The 24,331-nt window shown below is 40.6% G+C and overlaps 1 protein-coding gene across 1 annotated transcript in view; it reads right to left on the minus strand.

Annotated features, from left to right (window-relative positions):
- The window catches only part of KALRN (kalirin RhoGEF kinase), a 367,102-nt gene that overhangs the window by 128,453 nt on the left and 214,318 nt on the right, over positions 1-24,331 (minus strand). Inside the window, exon 4 of the mRNA XM_088652331.1 lies at positions 737-929. Within this exon, the coding sequence (XP_088508457.1) occupies positions 737-929 (193 nt within the window). The remainder of the gene's footprint in view (positions 1-736; positions 930-24,331) is intronic.

Raw genomic sequence — 24,331 nt, forward strand, 5'->3', positions numbered from 1 at the left:
AGCATAAAATATGTCAATGCAGGTCAAAGATTCTCCAATTGGTTTTAAAATCTACTTCAAAAATATTCTTTCCTGTCACAATCGGCCTTTTCAGCACAAAGATGTGACAGGAGGCCTTTTTGTTTAAAGCATTCTGAAGATGCATTTATTATTCAGACAGGTTCTCTTGGGAGAACTAGAGATGAATAGGAATACATTATCAAACTTCATCAGGAAGGGAGAAGGGATGTGCAAAGCAAGGTAACAGCCTATCAGCTGTCATATTTCTCTCTCGTAGATGCAACCAATCAAAATCACAGCCTGCTCATTCAATCTTTTTAGGAGAAAAGAAAAATAATTTGCAAAAGTACTCCTGGATTAATGACAAGGAGGTTTGTTGGGTCATCTCTCTCATTGACAGCAAGCTCCTGAATCATTAGTCAATCAAGTGTCAACCCACAACTTGTGACTGACTGCACCCACAAGGGAAAATACAAAAGTAAACCTTACTATTGTTGGGGTTGTTCAATTGTCAAAAAAGTCAACTAAGGAGCAGATTATTTTGCAGGAGCAGCAACTATTGTAGCATAAAGACCCCTCCCCTCTTAACTTGAGGGCAGTATCTTTTTTAAAGTTGACACTGAACACTGTTAATTTTTCAATGAATCAATATGGACTGAATGGTCTAGATACAGTATATGTGATTCTTTACTTAAACTGAAACTCTTCAGACATTACAGAAGGCTCTCAATCTTACCTCAAAGATAAATTTGGAACTTCCAAAATTTGTCTTCTGCTTCTGCCAGAAGTTATCAGGCTTGATTATCAGGGCAACATGAATTTCTGCAGGGAAGGCCTCCTGAAGAGTCTTCAATAGGGGCTTGATCAGGTCCCATTTAGACCCCCTCATATCAATGATGACAGTAAACCCTCGTTTGCAGACATCTTCACTGTAAGGATAAAACATGGGATAAATAATGTGCCTTCAGGAGCACAGGGTATATGACTCACAGAAATGTGAAGGTGCAATCACACACAAGTGTCATGACACTGGGCCTGCTTCTTTTCTGATCCAGGTGTGTCAATCCAGGTGGCCCTCCTACTAAAGATCTCTACTTAGTCTTATCATATTATTTACTTGAGAATTTTGTTCCTTTCCTCAGTTGTTGCCATTATGTTTCTTTGAGTGTGCAATCATTAACTTTCAAATGAACCCTGTGACATAGTTTATTATAATTCCCAATATAAAGCATAGATTAACTGGTTTGTCCAAGATTACACAACAAATCCTTGACTCAGATGGCATTTGATCCTAATATTTTTTTCCAAAAAAGTCTATAAATATATGTTGAGTCAGGCTTGGCTCTGGCTTTTGGAAGGCCCCAGAGAAGCTGCCCTACGTAGCCCACCCAGAGCCAAACTAACTCTTTCCCCCCCAGATATGCCCCTGTAGCTGCCAACCTCCCTCATGTTTGCCCATGAACAGGCTTACCCATGGTAGGGGTATCCCACTGCAGCAATATTACAGGGTAGAAGCCTGGTCATGGTGTGGGGTGGGGTGGGGCAGCTGTCAATCTCACATTTACAAGTAGGCTTTCTCAGTGCCTGCACTGCAATGGGCTGTCACCGTCAGTAGATTACTCTGTCCATGAGCACAAGAGGCTAAATGTGAGTGGGGCAAGGCATCGTCCCTAATGCGCATGGGCCCCAGCAGATGCCCTAGTATGGTGGATACTGACATCAGGCATGGTTAGAGCTGAAACACACACACCAAAAGAGCATTTATAAAATGCAATGGTGTGTATTGGGTCCTTATGGTGGGTTTGTGTGTGCATGCATGCTGTTGAACTGATAACTGATTGTTGATAAACTTGCTGCTGCAAACCAAAAATAACAATTTTAAAAGCTTCCAAATGCTGCTGACATTTACTGGGCAGTTGCTTATTACCAGTAATGTCGTAGGCACTGGCCGATACCTATGCATTATGCACAGAACCTCAATTCAGTTAAAATGCTAGCTGGGACAATCCTGTTTATCAGGAGACAGAAATTTGAAATATTTATGTTTAATTATTATTTAAAAGTGATTTACAATTTTAGGATAATATTGTACTGATGGCATTTTTTTGTGTTTTGTTATACTTTTGTTTGCTTTAATTCATGAAAACTGTGTCAGTTTGCATTTCTTAGTGCATAAAGTATTGATCTCATGTGTAAAGATTTTTCCTATTCTTTTCTATTCTATTCTGATTAAGAAGCTACTAGAAGCTTCTCTGTGTGAGAGAAGCAGAGGCAGAAGGGTTAATGATTGTTTGGGTTATCAGGAGTAGCCAACTTCCAAGAGACTGCGATCTATTCACAGAATTAAGAACTGGCAGTGATCTACCCCCATTTTTTTTAAAGAGGTTGAGGTCAAAGTTGTTTTTAGGTGATTCAGGAGGCATAGGTTGCTTAGCTTTTGGGGGAGGGGGGCACAACATTTTTACATTATTTTGCGGTCAAAGAGAAACAGCAACTCACCAAAGGATTGCTGGGGGAGAAACAGCCTCGGTTTGTAAACTCCGTCTTCCATTCTCCAACAATGTAGGGCAGGGCAGGGCGAGGGGGCAAGCCCGGAAGGGGCCAGCATTGACCACAATAAACCAAAACCTCGCAGGGATCGACCAGTAGGTCGCAATCAACCTGTTGGACATCCCTGGGTTATACCTTCTGGGAAGCTGCTTTGAACTAGTTCTCTTATCTCTATTCTGCAGAGTCATGCTGACTATAAATATAGGCCAAAAGGACCCTGGGTCTTACTTTTCTCTTTCTATCTCTCTTCCTTCTGGTGTGATGTTTCTGTACATAGGATGCTTCACTGCTAAGGTTTAGTCCAGGGGTCCCCAAACTAAGGCCCAGGGCCGGATGCAGCCCGCGCGAGTCAATTGTGCGGCCCCCGACAACCCCGCCGCCAGCTCTTACCGGTGCACTGCGGTTGCCCATCTCCGGGTCGGTGCGGCGCCAGAAATAGCTTGTGTGCACGCACACAAGCTATTTTTGGTGCCGCACCAACCCAGAGGTGCACCGGAAACGACGTCTGCATGTGCACAGCAGCCATTTCCAGCGCCACCCCGCGCCAGAAAAAGCGAGTGTGCACACGTATGGGAGCGCGTTCCCCCGCCCTCCGTGCAATCGGCACTGGAGGAGCCGACCCGAAGCCAGGTAAGTTTGGGGATCCCTGGTTTAGTCTTATTATGAGTTAAGTTTATAAATGCTGCAACTGGATTTTGTATGGACTGAGCCAATCCTGATTGTATTGAATTTGATAACCTTTATGCTACATTTGCCTACAGCACAGGTAAAGCTCTGCTGGATGAAGTACTATTGCCTCTGGTCTATTTTTGGGAACTCTGCAACGTGTTTAAGGTTTTCCTCCACACACATGACACACATATGACAATGTATGACAAACTGCCCAGAAAACTTTAGTTATAGGGAGACATATAAAGTATATTATAAAGAAATAAACAAAAATACCGAAAACATTGCCTGGAGAAAAGACTTTTGGACCAGGTCACAGAAAGGCTCATATCTCACAACCCTTTTTTCTCAAATAAGCATTTTAAATTATTTTTGTGTTTACATTTTGTTATGTTAGTAAGTGTGCTCAGTAGACTGAAATAAATCCAATAATAGCTGCTTGGTTCTTGAGGATGTGGAATTAGGTAACTATAGAAAAACTCACATCAAATTTATCTTTCTACAGAATTGGCCAAACCTGATGCGTTCCCAGATAAGAAGGCGAGGGTGGGCTGGACTCATAGAAAACAAGTATGTTATGCAACCTCCTGTAAAATAGGCTGTTTAACTGTTATAATTGTCAATACTGTATCTTTGCTGTATGGTCTTCAGTGTATGATTAATTTGTTTATAAATGATATACAACGGTTTATATTTTTGAATTTTGAATTACATGTGATATCCACCAAAAGCATATAAGCAGTCCCATTGTCATGGACAAGAGTTGTCAAGCTTTCTTTAGGAGGGTAAGACCAAAGTTGTCGAGGTTTTTTAGGGGGGGGGGATCGGCCCGCAATCGACCAGTAGATGTTGGAGATGCCTGCTATACAGCAAGTAGTGATGTTAGCACAAGGACTTCAGGCTATGCAATGAAATTTTCCCTCCCTCTCCTCTCCTTGTCCCTTGCCCTTCTTGGTTTATCTTTATCTTTTTTGTTTATAAAACACTTAGAAATAAAACCTGGCTGAGGATATCCCAGTCCCTGTAAGTTGGCACCTGGGCACTTGAATCAGCTAGTCTAGGCTTTAGACCAGAGCTTTCCAAATTGTGTGTCACGATATGTTAGTGTGTCAGCCGTAGTATGTATGTGTGTCACATGAATGCTCTTATTACCAGTTAGTTTAGCTCAGGCATCCCCAAACTTCGGCCCTCCAGATGTTTTGGACTACAATTCCCATCTTCCCCGACCACTGGTCCTGTTAGCTAGGGATCATGGGAGTTGTAGGCCAAAACATCTGGAGGGCCGCAGTTTGGGGATGCCTGGTTTAGCTGCTGGTTTGCTAGTAAAGCTGAATTGCTGTGTCACAAAATGATCCATGTCTAAAAACTGTGTCACAACATGAAAAGTTTGGAAATCTCTGCTCGAGTCTAGTCTAAAGCCTGCAAGGGGGCAGGACAAAAAGGAGATGTGGAGGATGCATGAGGAGAGTCCTGTGGCCAACCAGATATTGTTGGACACCAACTCCCATCAACCCCAGTTAGCATGTCTAAAGGTTAGGGACTACAGGACCTGTAGTCCACCAATGTCTGGAGGACCAAAAGTGAGCCACCACTAGAAGTTTTCGACATGGCAGGTTGTTACTGTGCAATCAGCAATATGTTTTCCATTAGTGTAGTAGCTGATGCCATAGCAGCTTCACTGCAGCTGAAAACCTTGTTTACTTACATATCCAAACAGTGACTTACAAAGTCACATCCTATGAATATGCAAAAGCACAAATTAGTAACAAGAAAGCTTGAAATCCCCTTTGCGTATCTTGTTTTTGAAGTTTTTAAGTGGGATGCTAATTCACATTTAAATTTAAATGCACACACTTGGAAAAAATGTGTGGAATTTGTAGCACTGAGCTTCACTTCAGTTTTCCAGCTGCAGAAGAAGATACGAAGGGATCTGTGCCTTGCAGTTGTTGTTGTTCAGTCGTTTAGTCGTGTCCGACTCTTCGTGACCCCATGGACCATAGCACGCCAGGCACTCCTGTCCTGCACTGCCTCCCGCAGTTTGGTCAAACTCATGTTCGTAGCTTCGAGAACACTGTCCAACCATCTTGTCCTCTGTCGTCCCCTTCTCCTAGTGCCCTCAATCTTTCCCAACATCAGGGTCTTTTCCAAGGATTCTTCTCTTCTCATGAGGTGGCCAAAGTATTGGAGCCTCAGCTTCACGATCTGTCCTTCCAGGGAGCACTCAGGGCTGATTTCCTTAAGAATGGATAGGTTTGATCTTCTAGCAGTCCATGGGACTCTCAAGAGTCTCCTCCAGCACCATAATTCAAAAGCATCAATTCTTCGGCGATCAGCCTTCTTTATGGTCCAGCTCTCACTTCCATACATCACTACTGGGAAAACCATAGCTTTAACTATACGGACCTTTGTCGGCAAAGTGATGTCTCTGCTTTTTAAGATGCTGTCTAGGTTTGTCATTGCTTTTCTCCCAAGAAGCAGGCGTCTTTTGAGTGCCTTGCAGTACTTAGGATCAAAATGGAGAAGAGCCTTGGTTTAAATGAATAGCCTGAGGAACAGCCAAAATATACTGATCAAAAGTATGGGTGGGTGGGGACAATCATTGCTGGAATGCTATTTACATATTAGAGCTACACTGATGGGTAGCTACATAGCGCTGGGATATAATGGATTTAAGAATCAAGAGCTGAGATCCTTGATGCTCAAGCCTAGGAAAGCTTGCAGCATTGATAGTGCTTTATTATTATATTTTAAAAGCCTTTCATAAAGGATGGAAGCCTCATGACTTCACTTGACGCTTGGCCATTTTCTCATAATTGGCATTGCAGCACACATACATACTTTAAGCAATAACATACCCTGTCTTCTAAATACATGGTAATTAGCAGGAAGCTATTTGGCTGGGGGCAGATTACCCAGAATTAACTAATGGCATCTGACAAGTAGCTTCAGACGTTGGACACTAAAATTTGATCATAACTTTGTAGAAAAGCAGCATGCAATTATCATGATACCAGAGAGTTCAGATTTAGATGAAAGACAGGACCTGGAGGCTTTTCTAGGTGAATGCCATTAACCTAATTAAAGTATTAACAGGAGAAAGTGAGAGCCTAGCTTCAGGGGTGACATTTAGGTGGGCTAAGGGGAGCGATATTTCCACCCCTGTGGTTCAGGCCAGGTGTAAGCAAGCTTCTCAAGCATAAGCGTAGCCAGGAGTTTTGTTTGGGGGGGCAGGCCTTTTGATAGGGGCAGAATCTCAGTTTGCTATGTATTTTTATTGATTTCTATTGACTGGGGGGGGCAGCTGCCCCTCCCTGCCCTCCCTTGGTTATTCCCATGTTCTCAAGTCCTTCTACCTCTTGTCTATACAGACTCTCAAACTGGCTGCTCCCTGTTGCAATCTGAAACAGTAGCTCTGTCTTCATGTTCTTCAAAATTTAATTAAGAATAGCCTTCAATACATCGATCAGCTACTAAATAATTAGGAAGACCTTGACACAAATGCTTTGTTACATGATCAGACTATAGTATGTAGGTAACACACACACACACACACACACACACACACACACACACAAATGTTCAGTCAATAATGCCAATCCAGTAAAGTGAAACTGTAGAGTGCTTGTTTGTTCATATGATAAACTAGTTCAATGCAAGTAAAAGTCAGGAACAAACAAACAATAAATACAAACTTCAATGAGATATATTTGTCAAAGCTTTGGAATTATGCATACTGTACATGTTACACGTGCCTTGGATTTTTGTCATTAAAAGCAAACTGAAGATTAATTAACCTGGAACTGTTAAATTCTACTCCTACTGAGCAGAGTAGCTTGCTTTGATTTCAAATGACTGAGGGTGCTGTTTTAATCTGTTTAGCTTATTAACATACAAGTCATTTACCACTTATTCACTTTCCATAGTAATTGTTATCTGGCAATTGTCTCTCATTGGACAGACTCTCAGCAGTGTTTAAGATGGGATAACAAAGCGGGATGCAAAAACTCTTACCTTTCATAACATGAGCATTTTTTAAAGGTTGAAGTAGAGGAAATCAAGGATAAATTCTAAAGATCATGCATGAGAAACCTATGGCCTGCAGATGTTGTTGGGCTCAAACTCCACTCAGACAACATAGCCAATGTTCAGGGGTGATGAGAGTGTAATTCAACAACAACGGGCCACAGGTTCTGCTTTCCTGCTACAGATCAAGATTAGTATTTGTGAATACTTAATCTGAGTCAGAGTTCATCCTATGGCACTCCTACCTCTACCCCACTGCCACCAACAGGCAGCCCCTCATGCATACAGAATGAAGGAGCAGAGCTTCCAAAGAATGGAGTTTAGTCCTCATATGCCTTCTGTTTTTAAAGATTAACCTCAGCATCCCTTATGACAGCTGCATACTTATAGGAGTGCATCTTATGCCCCAGCCCGACCGACCTCCTTTTCCTGTATTTTCTGGTTCATTTTTCCTTGATTGGCTTGGCTTGTAAGAGCATGACTGTCAGTTACTGAGTATGGAAGCCTTGGGATATACAAATACAGTAAGCTTGCAACTTATGCATACAGTATTTAACTTTTGTGCATTCAGCTTTATGCACTTAGCAATTGGGGGGGGGGGGATAAGATGGCAGAAAGGGGCTGGGATTCTAGTAAAAAAGACTTTAGCAATCCCACCCACCCTTTTGCTCCCAATGTGTTTTTCACTATACGTGACTTTGGCTTTAGGCACGATCCCAGGGAACATCAACCCTGCATAACCTTCAGGCTTACTGTATACAAACATGATAAGAATGGAATCAGATTAGTAAGGGGTGACAGGTGAAGTGTACACCTTCAGAATCAGAGTATATGCATGAACAGATCATTATGAGCAATGATCACAACAAGGCAGAAAGTAGCAAATATGCTGGATCCACACCTGCAGCATTTAAAAGCCTACACTTGAGCACTAAGAGTTTGACAGATGGAAAAAGGAGGGATCAAGGGAGGGGGAAGAGAGGGGGCAGCAATGCGTGTGGAATTAGAACTGCTAATGTCTAGTTTAAGTTTGGTTCCAAGGACTGTTTGTGTTTTCCATCACTTGAATATTCTGGGTGATCTCAGTGGCGACAGTCCACAGGCACTAGCAGACTAAATTAGCATTTGTATGAATAATGATAATGATGTTTTCCTTCTGGAAGACTGACACAGTAATCCTATGAAGGTAATACTGTACTCAGGGAGGAACACACAAGCAAAAGGAGGTTAAGAGGAGACCGAATTCCACTGTCCATGGGTCAGAGTACACATTTAGGGCTATATACTCCCTTCATCCAGGACATCATTCAACTTGCATTTGGGGGAGGCTTGCATAAAAAACAAGGATAATAACTCACTCTTCTGTAATAATCAAAGCTTCCTGTTCTCATTATCTGTTCTTACTACATTGTTATGTTCACAATTACTCACTTCAAATAAATGCTCAGCTTCAGGACCACCAACATTTTTGTCTTTTGGTTTTACTTCAGTCTAAGATTTTGTTTCTTTCTGTGTGTATCTTTCCCTTTTGTTGTTTTTCTCCGCACTTTCTTCCCCAAGCAACAACTGGTCTAACTTTTTAAGTTTCACCTACATCACCATTCCTTCAGCAAATGTCAAGGAAAACCAGCAGGATTGTGCTCCCCCCACCAGCTCTCTCCCATAAATGTCATCAACAAGGGTGACCAAGGCTGTTTCAGTGCCAGGACCAGGCCTGAAGCCAGACTGGAATGGATCCAAGTAATCAGCTTCCTCCAAGCATGCCTGTAGATGGACCACCAGCACCACCTCAATATTTGCCACTGGGTGATAGTGGTCTAACGCTTCTGGGTCCAGGGAGGTCTTCCAGGAGGTACACCACCACCTACTTTGAAGCAAAAGGTCCTTTCCCCCTTTCCAATGAAGCACTGATCGCTCTGAGACCCACCCTATGGCTAGTTTGAAGAAGCCAAGATGGGCAAGGGTCAAGAAGGCAGCTGATTTGCCACACTTATTCAAGCAGCTTGTCTACATCCTCAGGCTGCAATAATCTAAACTGATCCATCTCATGTGGTTATCATTTCTAAACATTATGAGGCATGGAGTAGGGAGATCTCACACTAGAAATGACATTTTCAGCCATTCTTTGCTGCCAGTGCTACACTGATTCCAACTTTTAGACACATCTCTCTCTCTCTCTCTCTCTCTCTCTCTCTCTCTCTCTCTCTCTCTGTGTGTGTGTGTGTGTGCGTGTGTGTGTTTTAATATTATCTCAAATGGAACCCATTTAAAAATTGTCCTAAGAAATGTCAGATCACACAAAACATTTTTTTTAAAGAACCAGTAAGAACCAGTGTGTACATCTGATTAACAGGTAGATTGGGCAAAGACAAAAAAAGGAAATACAATGTAGGAGATGAAGGAAAAGCACTTCATCCAGTATCCAATTGCCATCATGTCCAAGTATTAGTATTATGTTAACCTGGATGCCCATCTCACTCATTTTACATCCTGTCAACATTTAACAGAAACATTTGCCCATTTAAAGCAATGCAATTTTGCCCTTGTAAACACAACTTCCGCTGCTGTCTGTATTAAAAGTGTAGGTAAAAACAAAGATGACTACTTAAATACAGTCAATTTCAATTTAACATCTGAAAATCCATAATTCAGCTATACAGTATCTTTAAAAATATATTTTTAATATATTGTTAATGTGTGCTAATGCTATTAGGAATCCATTTTCATTAGCAAGAAGTGTTGTTGTTTAGTCGTTTAGTCGTGTCCGACTCTTCGTGACCCCATGGACCATAGCACGCCAGGCACTCCTGTCTTGCACTGCCTCCCGCAGTTTGGTCAAACTCATGTTCGTAGCTTCAAGAACACTGTCCAACCATCTTGTCCTCTGTCGTCCCCTTCTCCTAGTGCCCTCAATCTTTCCCAACATCAGGGTCTTTTCCAAGGATTCTTCTCTTCTCATGAGGTGGCCAAAGTATTGGAGCCTCAGCTTTACGATCTGTCCTTCCAGGGAGCACTCAGGGCTGATTTCCTACAGAATGGATAGGTTTGATCTTCTAGCAGTCCATGGGACTCTCAAGAGTCTCCTCCAGCACCATAATTCAAAAGCATCAATTCTTCGGCGATCAGCCTTCTTTATGGTCCAGCTCTCACTTCCATACATCACTACTGGGAAAACCATAGCTTGAACTATACGGACCTTTGTCGGCAAGGTGATGTCTCTGCTTTTTAAGATGCTGTCTAGGTTTGTCATTGCTTTTCTCCCAAGAAGCAGGCGTCTTTTAATTTCGTGACTGCTGTCACCATCTGCAGTGATCAAGGAGCCCAAGAAAGTAAAATCTCTCACTGCCTCCATTTCTTCCCCTTCTATTTGCCAGGAGGTGATGGGACCAGTGGCCATGATCTTGGATTTTTGATGTTGAGCTTCAGACCATATTTTGCGCTCTCCTCTTTCACCCTCATTAAAAGGTTCTTTAATTCCTCCTCGCTTTCTGCCATCAAGGTTGTGTCATCTGCATATCTGAGGTTGTTGATATTTCTTCCGGCAATCTTAATTCCGGGTTGGGATTCATCTAGTCCAGCCTTTCGCATGATGAATTCTGCATATAAGTTAAATAAGCAGGGAGACAATATACAACCTTGTCGTACTCCTTTCCCAATTTTGAACCAATCAGTTGTTCCATATCCAGTTCTAACTGTAGCTTCTTGTCCCACATAGAGATTTCTCAGGAGACAGATGAGGTGATCAGGCACTCCCATTTCTTTAAGAACTTGCCATAGCTTGCTGTGGTCGACACAGTCAAAGGCTTTTGCATAGTCAATGAAGCAGAAGTAGACGTTTTTCTGGAACTCTCTAGCTTTCTCCATAATCCAGCGCATGTTTGCTATTTGGTCTCTGGTTCCTCTGCCCTTTCGAAATCCAGCTTGCACTTCTGGGAGTTCTCGGTCCGCATACTGCCTAAGCCTGCCTTGTAGAATTTTAAGCATAACCTTGCTAGCGTGTGAAATGAGCACAATTGTGCGGTAGTTGGAGCATTCTTTGGCACTGCCCTTCTTTGGAATTGGGATGTAGACAGATCTTCTCCAATCCTCTGGCCATTGCTGAGTTTTCCAAACTTGCTGGCATATTGGGTGTAGCACCTTAACAGCATCATCTTTTAAAATTTTAAATAGTTCAGCTGGAATATCATCACTTCCACTGGCCTTGTTATTAGCAGTGCTTTCTAAGGCCCATTTGACTTCACTCTCCAAGATGTCTGGCTCAAGGTCAGCAACCACACTACCTGGGGTGTACAAGACCTCCATATCATTCTGGTATAATTCCTCTGTGTATTCTTGCAAGAAGTAGCTTGCTCTAATATCAAACAAGTTTTGAAACATTCTATTTCAATTAATTTTTCAGATATTTGGTAATAGTGATATGTATATTTTATCCAGCATGTTGTTGTTGTTTAGTCGTTTAGTCGTGTCCGACTCTTCGTGACCCCATGGACCATAGCACGCCAGGCACTCCTGTCTTGCACTGCCTCCCGCAGTTTGGTCAAACTCATGTTCGTAGCTTCGAGAACACTGTCCAACCATCTTGTCCTCTGTCGTCCCCTTCTCCTAGTGCCCTCAATCTTTCCCAACATCAGGGTCTTTTCCAAGGATTCTTCTCTTCTCATGAGGTGGCCAAAGTATTGGAGCCTCAGCTTCACGATCCGTCCTTCCAGGGAGCACTCAGGGCTGATTTCCTTAAGAATGGATAGGTTTGATCTTCTTGCAGTCCATGGGACTCTCAAGAGTCTCCTCCAGCACCATAATTCAAAAGCATCAATTCTTCGGCGATCAGCCTTCTTTATGGTCCAACTCTCACTTCCATACATCACTACTGGGAAAACCATAGCTTTAACTATACGGACCTTTGTCGGCAAGGTGATGTCTCTGCTTTTTAAGATGCTGTCTAGGTTTGTCATTGCTTTTCTCCCAAGAAGCAGGCGTCTTTTAATTTCGTGACTGCTGTCACCATCTGCAGTGATCAAGGAGCCCAAGAAAGTAAAATCTCTCACTGCCTCCATTTCTTCCCCTTCTATTTGCCAGGAGGTGATGGGACCAGTGGCCATGATCTTGGTTTTTTTGATGTTGAGCTTCAGACCATATTTTGCGCTCTCCTCTTTCACCCTCATTAAAAGGTTCTTTAATTCCTCCTCGCTTTCTGCCATCAAGGTTGTGTCATCTGCATATCTGAGGTTGTTGATATTTCTTCCAGCAATCTTAATTCCGGCTTGGGATTCATCTAGTCCAGCCTTTCGCATGATGAATTCTGCATATAAGTTAAATAAGCAGGGAGACAATATACAACCTTGTCGTACTCCTTTCCCAATTTCCCAATTATTTCCCAATTTATCCAGCATAGTTTGCCTCAAACCTACTGACATTTAGAATGTTCTTAGATTAAATAATCTAACATTTCCACAACATTAAGCATGAGTGGGTGGCAAGCAATGTGGTGCTACTTCTTGAACCTTGAACTAACAAAAGATACAAAAAGATATACTTTTTATATTGTTGTAAACCACTGAAATATATTTTTATGATACAGTGGTATATAAATATTTAAATAAATAAATGTGCACAGTATTAGAAAAAATACATTCTACCAGCAGTTGTTTGGCTGGTACAATTATCAACACATTACCTTGACAACAGAACTCACATCTTTGATATAAGCCACATGCCATACTCTTATAGTTTTTAAAATTCCCACATTAGAGATATTTAGATCAGCTTTTCTGAAGCTGTTTTCCTTGCAATTAAAACAAACAAACAAACAAACAAACATTATTCATATTAAAATAAATAAATAAATAAAGTCATGTATCCACTGCAGGCAGTGATGGTCAATGCAGCCTAAAACTGATAATTTCTGCTCTTGGCTGTAACTGTTTATTCTTTCCCAATTATATGCCTAGCAGGCAGCTATTCCCTAGCAAAACAATATGGGAATAGAGAAGCTCTGGAGATAGTTCTATAGCTGTGTTATATATGGCTCCTGGATTTGCACTGGGTTGCCAGGACTTGGCTCCCAACTTCTATGGGGGAAAGGGTGGTCGTGAAGCACCAACCTTTGATTCATCCATTTTGGAATCTGCCACACAAGAGCAGTCTACTGATGGATTTGTCCAGCCCCTTGTGTCAGCATAGCATCATATTTTAAACATTTCAAGGCTTGTGCCACCCTGATACGGTAGCATGAAGGAGCAGGAGAATCTACCACAATATCTCTGTCCCATCAACCTCTTGTGTGGAATTATAATGGTTACAGTGCCTCTTCTCACTCAGTCCTCTGTGTAGTAAGCACATTAGGAAAGGATCTGGCTGCTTTTCAGTGTCCAATCTCCTGTATATTGAGTGACATGTCTGAGTCTTCTTACACTGCAGCAAGTGGAAAGTACCATAAAAAGCTGTTTTCATCTCCTTTCTTCCCTTTTAGTATTTCTAATTTGCTATAATATTTCCCTTTGTTTATCTACTGGAATATTGCAAACCCCATATCTTAAAGAGCCAGCAGTTGCTATGAATGAGTGTGGTGTGTGTGTGTGTGTGTGTGTGTGAGAGAGAGAGAGAGAGAGAGAGAGAGAGAGAGAGAGAGAGAGAGAGAAGAATAAGAAATAAGAAAAATGTGGTTCCAATGTTTCATTTATTTGCAATTACTTGTTCTTTTCTTATCAGTGCCTAAATACATTCTGTTTCTCTACCAGTCAAAAAGCAATTACGCTCCCTCCCCCTGGAAAAGAAACTAAAACTAGTTTTTCTTTTATTGGAACTAGACTTGAAAGTACCACCACCACTGGTGTTTTTCAGTATCACCGTAGTCAGCCATTGGAATTTGTAGTTATCATGGCTAACAGTTACTGCATGTGACAGAACTGTGAATGAAACAAGAATGCAGATGTGGAACTGCACAATGTCTGCATTCATTTGACCAGAAATGCTGGCCAAATACCAATGGATGAGAAAGCAAAGACAAAAGAGAATGTAAAAATCAAGTTTGGCAACAAAAAGCTAAGTTAACAGAAGAAGTGCCCATGCTGTTTTCGAGGAAATAACCAAGCACTGCATTTGTCAAGGAAATGCTGCAGTATCTGGTTAGTTAAGGTGCAATCCACCTACTGTTTAACTGTACATTAAGGAAAGCACACCTCGATTTAAGAAGAGTTTCCATTTAAGAACGGACTTCCGGAACGGATTAAGTTTGTAAACTGAGGTACCACTGTAAGTTGCTGGTAGGCTCAGCTCAACTTGGTGGGTCACAAGTCTGGCAGGCCTGCTCTTGATTGTCCGGTTATTCATGTGCTTATCTAATCCATTAAAGTCAAGGCTGGAGGGGAACCATTTCTCAAACAACTATCATAGCTTTGTGGATGTAAGCCAGAAATAAAGAAGCTTTATTATCTTAACATAACGATATAAAACAGGCTGTTTTCAGGTTCCAAAAAGCATGATCACAACAGTTTTTTGTTTTTTTAAGCCAAATCTAATGAGAGAATGTTATTATTCAGATTCTTTTTAAAACCTGGCTGATGTCTGGCAACTTGGTATCACTCTCACTTGTCCTATTCTGTTGATGTTATCTCTGATTTACTGCAGTCAGAAGTGTCTGGCAAGTTCTGTCTCTTGTAGCCATGTGGGTAAATATGGTATTAATCAGCTCTCCTTTCTTCTTCTTCTTTTTAAAAACATGAAAAATCCAGGATTAAAAGTGATATACACGTGATATCTCCACAGCAAGCTTTGTCTGCATGGCAATTCTCCTGCTAGTGAAATGTATCATGTGGTTCCTTCTGATTGATTACTACCTCCAGATGCTTATGGAGGTATCAATGGCTGCTGTGGAAACTTCCTATGCAATCCAAAGGACCCATGTGGCAAGCTGCAGCATATGTTCAGAGTGATCATGTGTATGCTCCTTGTCATGTAGGAAAGGTACTGTGAACCTCAATTTTTATATATTTTCTAGGAATGTTGATATGAAATTGACATACTTCTCTAGTGACTGCCACCCTATTATCTCTTTCCCATCTAGTATCTCTTTCTTCCAAGTCATTTGGTAGCAATAAAAAGGAGCTTGATTGAATGAAAATCAATACAGAATTGCTACTTGCTGGTAAATTAACTGCTAGAACTCTTATGCCCTTCAGAGAAAGACACTGATGGACATGGGCTAACTGAGAGCATTTCTAAGGAAGCAATTGAGCTCCAACTCTGGCTGTTATACATACATTTGCTTTTGGCACAGAAAAGTTGGTGATTATTCTGGTTATAATCTCTAAGTCTGTCACAATGGAATTTCATCATAGGGTAGGATCTAGCTAGTGGAAGCATGAAAGCCTATGCTTCCAGGATAATAAATAGACACTGTCATATTGAAGGAGAGGTTAGATGGATGTAGTACTGTACATTGAACTTGGATGCCACAAAATTTTAATGGTAACAGTAAATCTTCAATTGCTACACAATTATATAAGGCAAATGGCATATGTATGATAAAACTAATCAGTGGTGTTAATGAGTGCTGCACTGAGTAATGACCATGTTTGATTGTTGTGCCAATAAACAATCTTTGAAGAGAGATCTGTTTTAAAACTAAGAAAAACTCCCTTCTGAACAGTAAGTGTTCATCCGAATGCATTTGCTGCAACCTTTAACACACAATGCACTGTTTTTCAGCATCAGAATTTCAACATTTCTTCTTATCGTTCTATCGTTCTCCTCCGACTCCATGAAATCACGGGCAATAGGAACTGACCAGCAAATAGGAATTTTTGTGATGGCACGTTCTTTTTCACTGAATGTGGACAAGTGGGGTAACACAAGTTGCAATATCATCACATAATAAAGACATTATGGCAGTGTTTGCCATCTGTAAAATACAGACGAACATGGATTAACATTTTGGGTTGACTATCTATCAAATCCGAAAAACAGATATAAATTTTTAGCCACGGCAAAAAGAAAAAAAATTAATAGGTGATTATTTTAGACTCAACTATACACCTGCCTTTTTGAAATTCAAATTAGTGTTATTTTAAAATGCTTTAGCATTTTAGTACAGACTAAGATACAATTCAACCCTGTCCCAATGTGTTTTCAGTCTTAGGAACATGAACGGGGCAGGATTAAAATGGAGGTCCAGGTCTGTTGCAGGAGAAAGAAGGATGTTGGTAGGTGAGGCCAAGTCAACAGCAGCAAAGCACAGATTAATTGTTGGTGATCCAGGAAAGTTGCATGCTTTGTGGAAGATCATAAAAAAATAGAGGGAACAGGCTTGTTGGATCAAAATATGTAGAATATAGGACTGCACACAAAGCTAAATGCACTTCAGCAACTCTCAGAAGGGACACTGAGGGCCCTCTAGTTCAACCCCTTACATAGCAGGAATCCTGTCCCTGGGTGAGCTCGAAGCACCAACCTTCTGGTTAACAACCAGACACAATGGTCTATTGTGTCAACTTGTCTCATCGCATATATTTAGACATCAGCCAAAAACATTTCTCTTCAACCATGGCTCTTCTATGGCTTTTTAATGTGTTTGTGGGAGTGGGGTTAGTGGTTTGTGTTTGTTTTTCTTCTATTATGTGTTTTGTATTCTAATTTTGTATTTTTCTGTTGTGAGCCCCCCCCCCCAGGATCTTTGGATGAAGGGCAGTGTACAAATTAAATAAATAAATAATAAACAAACTGTGGTTTACCAGGAATGGACAAGCATGTTCATGCACTCTATACAAAATCTCACCTTTGCCCTCCCTTCCTTTACCGTGCCAATAAAAAACAACCACATCATTGTCTTAGCATTGTGTATGAACCAGAGGCTGTGGGTTGTTTCTCTCAAAACAAACCATGAGAACAAGCAAAGAACAAACCATGGTTTCTTGCCAGTAAGTCTTATTTTGTTTAACTCCAGCTTACCATTATATATAAAACAGGCCAATGAAGTTAACTCAACAAGCTTTATTTTTTCTTGCTTTGTGGGCAGACATAGCTTGTCCAAATGAACTGTGAAAAGTAGAGTTTCAGTAAGTGGAAAACATTTAATTCACACAAACAGGCCTAGGGAACATGTTTGACATTTTGTTTGGGTATAATTTCAAAGTATAACTAATGAGGAAGCTAAAGCAATTGGCAGGATTTGTTGATGAAGCTCAGAATGTCTGCAGGGAGCAAACTTAACTATGCTTTAGTGAATGCCTCTCAACAGGACAATTTTTTGGCATTTAGCACCCTGGGCAAATAATTAATACAGCATGTTTTCGCTACTTGGATCCATTAGCATCTACATCCAGGCAACTCTTCCCCACTAGCCTGTCCACCTTTCCTTTCCACTAATTCCAACTAATGTCAGGGTGTGAATTCTTTGTGCAACATAGTGCATAGAAAAGTACTTCAAATATGGTAATCTCTAATTTGATCATTGAACATGAGGTTCAGTTTCTGTGCATCTACTAGTATTAGAAGCAGTAGTACAGTAGCCATAAAACAAGTCGTTCTTCTATCTCTAGACAGCTGTTTCTATAGTGGGATGTCAACAAAATTTTAAATTACATCGCAAAGCTCAGCAGTGTGGTCAGCTCATAAAATCTTATAAATGTGATTTCAAAAATCAAACCACATTCCCATTTCCCATGCTACAGTTTTCAGACTCTGTTCTACGTATGTACTGATTTTATAAAAGGAATGTTTACAGTTCTACACATATGCTTCTTGAATAGTGCCACATTCTGTTTTATTCTGGCTCACAACTGAGGAAATGCATCCATTCTTTCCCCCTAAATGCAGAACTTTGTGAGTATTTGTAAATTGGGCCAAAGGGCTGAATTGACTTGGAGGATTTTGCTGCTTTTTCCAGAATCAAAGCTTGCCATTTTTAAATTAGATTTCTAGTTCATTTGCTTGTAAAGATATCCATTGGGATATAATATAATGCAAATTTATCTTGCTACGTGTTTGTAGCCAGCCAAAGAAAAACAGTGACAATTCAAAAACATTAGACATTCTTCACTTTAAAGGGCTTCTATTATTATTATTATTATTACTATTACTACTACTACTACTATTATTATTTGCCCTCCTCAATATTTTTTATTTATTTTGGATAAGTTCATAGAATCACAGAACTTTAAAGCTGGAAGGGATTCCAAGGGCCATCTAGCCCAAACCCCTGCAATGCAGGAATCTCAGCTAAAGCATTCATGATAGGTGGGCCAGCCAAACTCTTATTAAAAACCTCCAATGAAGGCAAGTCCACCACCTGCCAAGGGAATTTGACCTCAGACTCCTAAAGTTGCAAAATATAAATTTGTTTAAGATGAATTAAAATATGTATACTGATCATCATCCCATGAATACCACCAGGATATGGTTTGTTCAAACTAACTTTGGTTATAACAAGCAGTAGTTTGGACATATAATAGAACTGTGATTTGTCCTTAAAGCAAAAGCAGAAGATTGCAAACTCCTTTGCATGCAATGGAACAGTAACACAATGAAACACATATGCCTGAGGCCTGCAGTGACTTATTCCTTAGCTAATAAACCTTTGTTTATGTGGTCATTTGGAAAGGGTCAGACTGACATTATTTTCTGCCATATATTCTTAACAGGGTCTTCACAAATGCATTTTTTGGCTGAAAAGCATGATAAAAATACTTTAAAAGATAAATAATCATTTGACTATTTTCAGATAACAAGGCCCACATTTTGACCATGTGCTGATTCATGTAAACATTACAACCCACCACGTGCTATTCTCTTCCCACAAAGACTTTTAAATAAGAGTTTGTGTCAGGGCAACATTTAATGGATTGTGCTCTTCATTTCAGAGAATAATTCTGAGAATAAGGAAGAAGAAAACCAGTCTCTGAATTCTCTAACAAAAGAAGAGAGAAACAAATTGCTATTTGATTAAAAGGAGTCAGTTTTTGGAAATCAGGGAAAGGCATTCCAAGAAGCCAATACCCCATTCATTAGAGACCAAAACATAAATTATTGCTATTGAATGCTTAATATCCCTCCCCACCCCAGTATTTAGGAAATATTGATGTAAAGATAACACATGGCTTCTGAAATTACTAATAGATTTCTCCCCAGTTATTAGATTAAAATTACAGTGGTACCGTACCTCTGGATAAGAACTTAATTCGTTCCGGAAGTCCGTTCTTAACCTGAAACTGTTCTTAACCTGAAGCACCACTTTAGCTAATGGGGCCTCCTGCTGCCTCCACGCCGCCGGAGCACGATTTCTGTTCTCATCCTGAAGCAAAGTTCTTAACCTGAGGTACTATTTCTGGGTTAGCAGAGTTTGTAACCTGAAGCATTTGTTACCTGAAGCATTTGTAACCCGAGGTACCACTGTACACTGGAATAACATAAAGCTTAGCTGCCAAGTATCCCGTTTTTCGCGGGAAACCCCCGGATTTTAATCCGTTTCCCGCTGTTCTCCCGAATGGAGAAAAATCCCGGAAATCCCCCAGATTTCCTACCTGCCAGGGAGCCTCCATTTTGGGTGCCGCTCTTCCCATGTGTGGGCACCGGAAATCGGGCAGAGCGGCACCGGAATTCACTTCTACGCATGCCCAGCGGCCATCTTGGTGGTGGCCGCATGGTGGCAGCCATTTCGGTGGTGGCCGCACGGTGGCTGCACCACCAAGATGGCCGCCGGGCATACGTAGAAGCGACTTCCAGTGCCGCTCTGTCCAATTTCCGGTGCCCACACATGGGAAGAGCGGCCCTGGAAGTTGCTTCTACGCAACTTCTGGTGCCGTGCCGCTGCTGATCCCACATTTTTCAGCTGGAGACTTAGCAGGTATGAACATAAAGACACCCTGAAGGTTTAACAGAAAATGACCAAAAGATAAGCTAGATCCCATCCTTATTACTCCCTAGTATTCTTGATTCCAAACTTTCAAATAATCTTAGTACTATTGAAAACATTTATAAGATGCAAATTATTTGGAATTACACTTCATTGAAATTTCAGTGCTACTTTTAAGTAAACAGGTTTAGAATCCTAGTGTCAACTGCAGCTTTTTATGGTCCCAAACAACCACCACTTTCAGATTCTTCCTAGCCTAAATATAATGCCATTTGCCTACAAGGCTTTCAGGCATTGAACAAGATTTCACAGTATTGCAGGAAAAGTTGGTGGCACAGGCCAAGCTAGACACCCAGGAGCAAAACTAATAAATGGAAAGAAAACAAATTCTCAACTGGTAAGGCTAGGGATGAAGTGAAGTTAGTAGTATTATAAACTGAGCTCTTTTGCAATGTCCTTACTAAATTTTGGGAGAAAGTAGTGGATTATGTCAATATTACTGTGAGGGGGGAAATTAAAATTTTCAGAAGAAACACTTGTGAACTACATTACTACTATATGAAATTTGATAAATGGACAATGTAAATGAATTTGTCATGCTCCTACTGTGGCCAAGAGACTAATACTAAGGCACTGGAAAAATAAGTGTTCAGCTTCATCTAATCAATGGATTGAAGGTATGACTACACTTGCAACTTATGAACAGATTGCTTATAGACATAGACTTGCATGGACAAGTATAATGAGATCTGGAACGTACTTATACTAAATGTTGTTGTTGTTTAGTCACTCAGTCGTGTCCGACTCTTCGTGACCCCATGAACCAGAGCTCACCAGGCACTCCTGTCTTCCACTGCCTCCCACAGTTTGGTCAAACTCATGTTGGTGGCTTCGAGAACACTATCCAAACATCTCATCCTCTGTTGTCTCCTTCTCCTTGTGCCCTCATTCTTTTACAACATCAGGGTCTTTTCCAAGGAGTCTTCTCTACTCATGAGGTGGCCAAAGTATTGGAGCCTCAGATCCAGAATCTGTCCTTCCAGTGAGCACTCAGGGCTGATTTCCTTCAGGATGGAGAGGTTTGATCTTCTTGCAGTCCATGGAACTCTCAACAGTCTCCTCCAGCACCATAATTCAAAGGCATCAATTCTTCGGCGATCAGCTTTCTTTATGGTCCAGCTCTCACTTCCATACATCACTACTGGGAAAACCATAGCTTGAACTATACGGACCTTTGTTGGCAAGGTGATGTCTCTGCTTTTTAAGATGCTGTCTAGGTTTGTCATTGCTTTTCTCCCAAGAAGCAGGCGTCTTTTAATTTTGTGACTGCTGTCACCATCTGCAGTGATCATGGAACCCAAGAAAGTAAAATCTCTCACTGCCTCCATTTCTCCCCCTTCTATTTGCCAGGAGGTGATGGGACCAGTGGCCATAATCTTAGTTTTTTTGATGTTAAGCTTCAGACCTTATACTAAATATAGTAGGTTAAATGTATGTGTGTGTATTTCAATAAAAACAATACTATCAAAGAAATTTATTGATTTCATGTATCTACTGATTCATTTATTTTATGGGTCTATGATCTGGGGTATTGAACTTTGGGTAACTTAATATGGTGGGCAGCCAATATGGATTTGAGCTAAGGTTAGCTTTCAGAAGTGCTGTCACCTGTGCATCACTGAAGAATGTCTGGAAATCCAAAGGAGGGCAGTGAGTGCCACTGTCACAAAAGCAGTGGTGCCAGCAGAGAAAGCCCTGGTTGGTGGCCGCATTGTCAGCATGCAGAAGACTGGCACCTGTCATGGCAGCAGCATTTTTCACTATTGTCTTCAAATGCCTGCTACATATATGCTAAAATTCAAAGGTTCCTGCTGTGCAGAGTACTCAACAAACCATTTCAGATTGAAACTCCCATATGAACCATGATATAGAATAAATTTATTTCCCTTCCAATACCTGTTCTAGCCAACACTACAAGTAACACCCACAAAGTAAAATCGCTTTTAAAGCATTACTAGTTCTTCAAACTATTCTAAGCCACCAGTAAACCTTCTGCAAATGGAAAATGCTTGATTCTTTTCATGTGGGGAGAAAAATCAGATGACACCATTAAAGAAAGCACAAAAGATCCATTAACTTTACCAGTTTCAACTCACTTATTAATGGGTCCTTTTGATGCATGTGCATTGCCAAATCATGACCTGACAAAGGATGCCAGATATCTAGTTACCCAAATTAGTATGAAATCCCTTGAGTTATTTTAAAAACATATGGTTATTTATATATGTAATACTATTATAGTCTCTCCCTCCCCTCCCAGGCTCTAAAAAAGCTTCCTTTATTTTAGGATCATGTAACAGAAAATAAGAGCTCCAACATTTAATCCTTATCAATCAACAAAAAGAATTGCGCACTACTTCTAGTATGACCAGCTAATATACAATATACTTTGAGCTCACCAAGAAACTGCTTGAAATTAAGCCAGGGCAGCACTTTATATTAGTAAATTTTGCCAAGTCAATAATCCATCCCTAACCCAGAAACCTGATTATTTTAATGGGCTCTGATACCTTTAAATTGTCTCAGAAAAGAACCTCCAACTTCTCAGTCTGTCTAGAATACCTTCTGTCATTGCTTTCTGAGTCATGGATGCTCCCCAGAGCTGGTGAAATATTTGAGGATGTTTTCTGAGGACAAGTAAATGTAGACATATATAAAACATTAGGCCTCGGAGGTATCGTGTTTCCATCACAGAAAAGTTGAGTATCTTGGCTCTCAGACAGGCTGATGTATTCAGCAGAAAGACAAAGCGGGGTTGAGACAGAATATTACCTTTGCCATATGGAAACAAGATACATATAATGGAAATGAAGAGATTGCATAGGCCTAGAATTAAATCTTTTTCCTTCCTTCCTTCCTTCCTTCCTTCCTTCCTTCCTTCCTTCTTTCCTTTGCAGATGTCTGCATATGATATACTAGAATGATACCTGGGAAATGAGGCCATGTATCCACTCAGCTATTCAAAAATCTCTTAGCAGCTAAAGAGGAGAGGTGTTGGTAGTCTGACAAAGTGGGAAGCTTCATTTTATGGCTGTCAAAGGAAGAGGAAAAGGAGAAGCCTAAGAATTCCCAGCAAAGTTATATGGAACTCTAGGCAAAATAGCATGGTGTAACTGAACTTCAATACATGCACAGCGACTAGAGATAATTTATGTCATATGCAGAGAGATGGAGAGCTGCCAACATTCCTCTGATCATTCCTCTTATAATTTGAAGTATCTTTTTAATCAGATCTAACATCAGCACCTGGCACAGTAGAACTGTTGATGAGGTTTCAGCATCCAGATATACCCCACTGCTGGTATCCTGGGTTCACACTGTGAGTTTACCCAGCACTAAAATTGTTAGGTAACTATTGTAATTTTCCGCAATTCCTCCGTCATAGTGTCACTCTGGGTACTGTGAGAAACACAACTTGCTTATACTGATTAGATATTGTTGTAGACATGCCAGGACCTTATGGTGAAGGACAGCTAATAAATCTAAGAAATCATCATCATCTCTGGGATATGTGACATAGATTTTTGTTGTAAGGCAGTGGAAGTGGCAGAAAAGAACTAATGAGTATTAGGAGTTTCCCTTGATTAAGCAGAGTCTGAGTGATGCTTTATTGATAGACATTTGTAATGAAATGAAGGTAGTTAAACAATATCATTCTGAGGGCCTGTTCAACAAAACGTTGGGAGCATATAGGCAGTTTTCTCTTTGATCCTTCTTTAGAATAATTAAATTTCTGATTGCAAAATCTGGTGATATATTGGTTGGTATGATAAAACTTGTATCTTCTGCATATATATTTAATCCATAACTGTGAAAAAATAATACTTAAATATTGCCAACTGTGTTTTAGAATTTCTTCCTCCTCCTCATTTATCACCATATTCCTGCATTGATTTCATACCGTTACACTGTCCACAGAAATGTACTACTTGTGCCATTTCCATTAAGAGAGGTATCTGGGGTCAATTGCTAGACAGCATCAATGAGGATAATAATCTGCCTCACTCTGTTGCTTCAGACAGAAAGAAGAAAGAGGAGATTGTTAAAGTAAGGTCAATATGATAAATTATAGGGCTTTTTGCTGAAAGTGAACTTTGTCTTTTTTCCTACTAGTGCTGTTTAAACTAAAATAACCCAATCCTAAATAAGTAGTTTTCCTAATATTCCAACTTCTGGTTCACA

This window comes from Zootoca vivipara, chromosome 1 (assembly GCF_965207765.1).
Source record: "Zootoca vivipara chromosome 1, rZooViv2.hap1.1, whole genome shotgun sequence".
NCBI lineage: Eukaryota > Metazoa > Chordata > Lepidosauria > Squamata > Lacertidae > Zootoca > Zootoca vivipara.